The sequence below is a fragment of the Sinocyclocheilus rhinocerous genome, unplaced genomic scaffold (assembly GCF_001515625.1).
Source record: "Sinocyclocheilus rhinocerous isolate Xijiao unplaced genomic scaffold, SAMN03320098_v1.1 scaffold1063, whole genome shotgun sequence".
Classification (NCBI taxonomy): Eukaryota; Metazoa; Chordata; class Actinopteri; order Cypriniformes; family Cyprinidae; genus Sinocyclocheilus; species Sinocyclocheilus rhinocerous.
The window spans coordinates 481,928-483,973 of NW_015625586.1; the positions used below are offsets into that span (position 1 = coordinate 481,928).

The 2,046-nt window shown below is 35.6% G+C and overlaps 1 protein-coding gene across 1 annotated transcript in view; it reads right to left on the bottom strand.

Moving 5' to 3' along the window:
- Positions 1–867, bottom strand: part of LOC107754295 (60S ribosomal protein L19-like) — a 4,984-nt gene extending 4,117 nt beyond the window's left edge. The window contains exon 1 of the mRNA XM_016570695.1: positions 848–867. Within this exon, the coding sequence (XP_016426181.1) occupies positions 848–852 (5 nt within the window). The 5' untranslated portion in view covers positions 853–867. The remainder of the gene's footprint in view (positions 1–847) is intronic.
- Between the last annotated feature and the right edge of the window lie 1,179 nt (positions 868–2,046).

Genomic DNA, 2,046 nt, shown 5'->3' on the forward strand with positions numbered 1-2,046 from the left:
AATCACAAAATTTTTGACATTCAGTACAAAATTTGTAGTTTCATAAATTTAACAACTGAAATTAATACTCGTTTATTTAGCCATGAACTGCAACATAATATTCACTAATGCCTAACAAGTTGTCTTTCCTTTCTATGAACTTGCCACCGCAATAGGTTTACACAATTAATTGCATTTATATTTAATCATTTAGCAGACACTTTGGAAGCGACTTACAAATGAAGACAATGGAAGCAATCAAAATCAACAAAAGAGCAATGATATGCAAGTGCTATGACAAGTCTCATTTAGCCTAACGCAGTACACGTAGCAAGGTTATTTTTTATTATTATTTATTGCTAATATTAATAACAAAATAAACCGGTCATCATACTAAAATCTAGCAAAATATGGAAAGATGAGGCCAAATGGCCTTCTATCTGCTCCTGTTTTTAGGATAGGCAGGCCGTCGAAGTGACCCTAGTCTATACGGGGCATGTTTGAGCATGTTGAGCACTGCTAACCGGGCTATAACGTTACACACCATATGGACTTTTGCCACCGAGAGACAAAAATACAACATGGTAATGTAAAGGAAACGCACATTAAAACAAAGTACCACATAATGATGAACGTTTGCTAGAAACCTTTTACTGTGTACAATGTAATAGAATCCAGACGTTACTATTGCTAATATCACGACGCAACATGGCGATTATACGCATATAGCCACGTCACACCATAAATCGTCTTCAGACGTTTCATTAACCGTTTATTAAAAAGTGTAGACTGTCTACCTCGAGTTAGAACGTTTTTCTTAGTTAGATTCTTGAGAAAAATCGAGTATTACACGTGTAAAGAAATTTACCTCATGCTGTTACTCAGCGGAAGTTGAAAGAGGCTGTTAATGCTGAAGACTTCGCGATTATACAGTTATATTCCGAGGAGGAGGGGTGAGACTACTACACAGGAAATCAATTACAACAAAAGTAGATGGTTATGACAAATAGTTATAAAGGCATTAAATGTATTTATTCAATGTGCATTCAGTACTTTAAACAATTCTATTATAACTTCATCAAGTAAGAGTATTAATATACATATAAAGCATAATACGCCTACCTCGGCAACAGGAATGGTACGGTCCACAAATGATACTGCTGGGAACTGTAGGCAGTGGTATTTGTAGGCTAGTTTTTTACTGCTGTTTTATGAAAAGGCCACAAGAGGACAGCATTTTACCTGTTGAAAGATGAGAACTTGTGGAATCTGTAGTAATGTAGTAGTGAATTCGTATTTGACAGATCGGTGATGTAAAAATAAATACAAAGTGCAGTATTAGAAGAATTAATGAGAATGTGCAAATAACTAGAAAAGTGGCATACTGTAGTCTGGGTAGCTTCCGTCTTGATTACTGGTTATTTGAATATCCTCAGTCTGTTTAGTCGTTTTTTATTCGTCTTTGACTGTTGAATGAATAAGAGGTCAATGCAGGAAACCAGGTAGGTAGTCTACTTAAAAAAATCTCATAATAACCCAGTCATTTTTAGCAAACAGGAATACAGATTAGACTGATTAACACAAAAATATGTTACATACACTATATGGACAAAAGTATTGGGACACCCCCTTCTAATGAAAAGGTTTGACTACTTTAGTAATTTCCATGAGAAATTAATAAAGACTCATCACCAAACACCAATGACTTGTTCATACACTAGCCTATATGGACAAAAGTATTGGGACACCCCCTTCTTTAGAATAGAAAAAGGCACTTCCAAAACTGTGGCAACAAAGATGAAAACATAATTCATGTCTTTAAAAATTGTATTTCCATCTGTCTCTGTTGCAACAGTCTTGGAAGTGTCTAAAATTACTGTACCCATATGTACACGTCATTGGTGTTTGGTGATGAGTTTTTGGCTCAAGGTCTGCATTTAAAGTCACACCAGAGGTGTTCAGCTGGGATTTGTACTTGGCTTTCTGCAAACCAGCCAAGTTCTTCCACACTGACCGAATTAATCTTTTTCTTTCTTTTTTTTACCTTGCCTTATACACAGAGGCCTT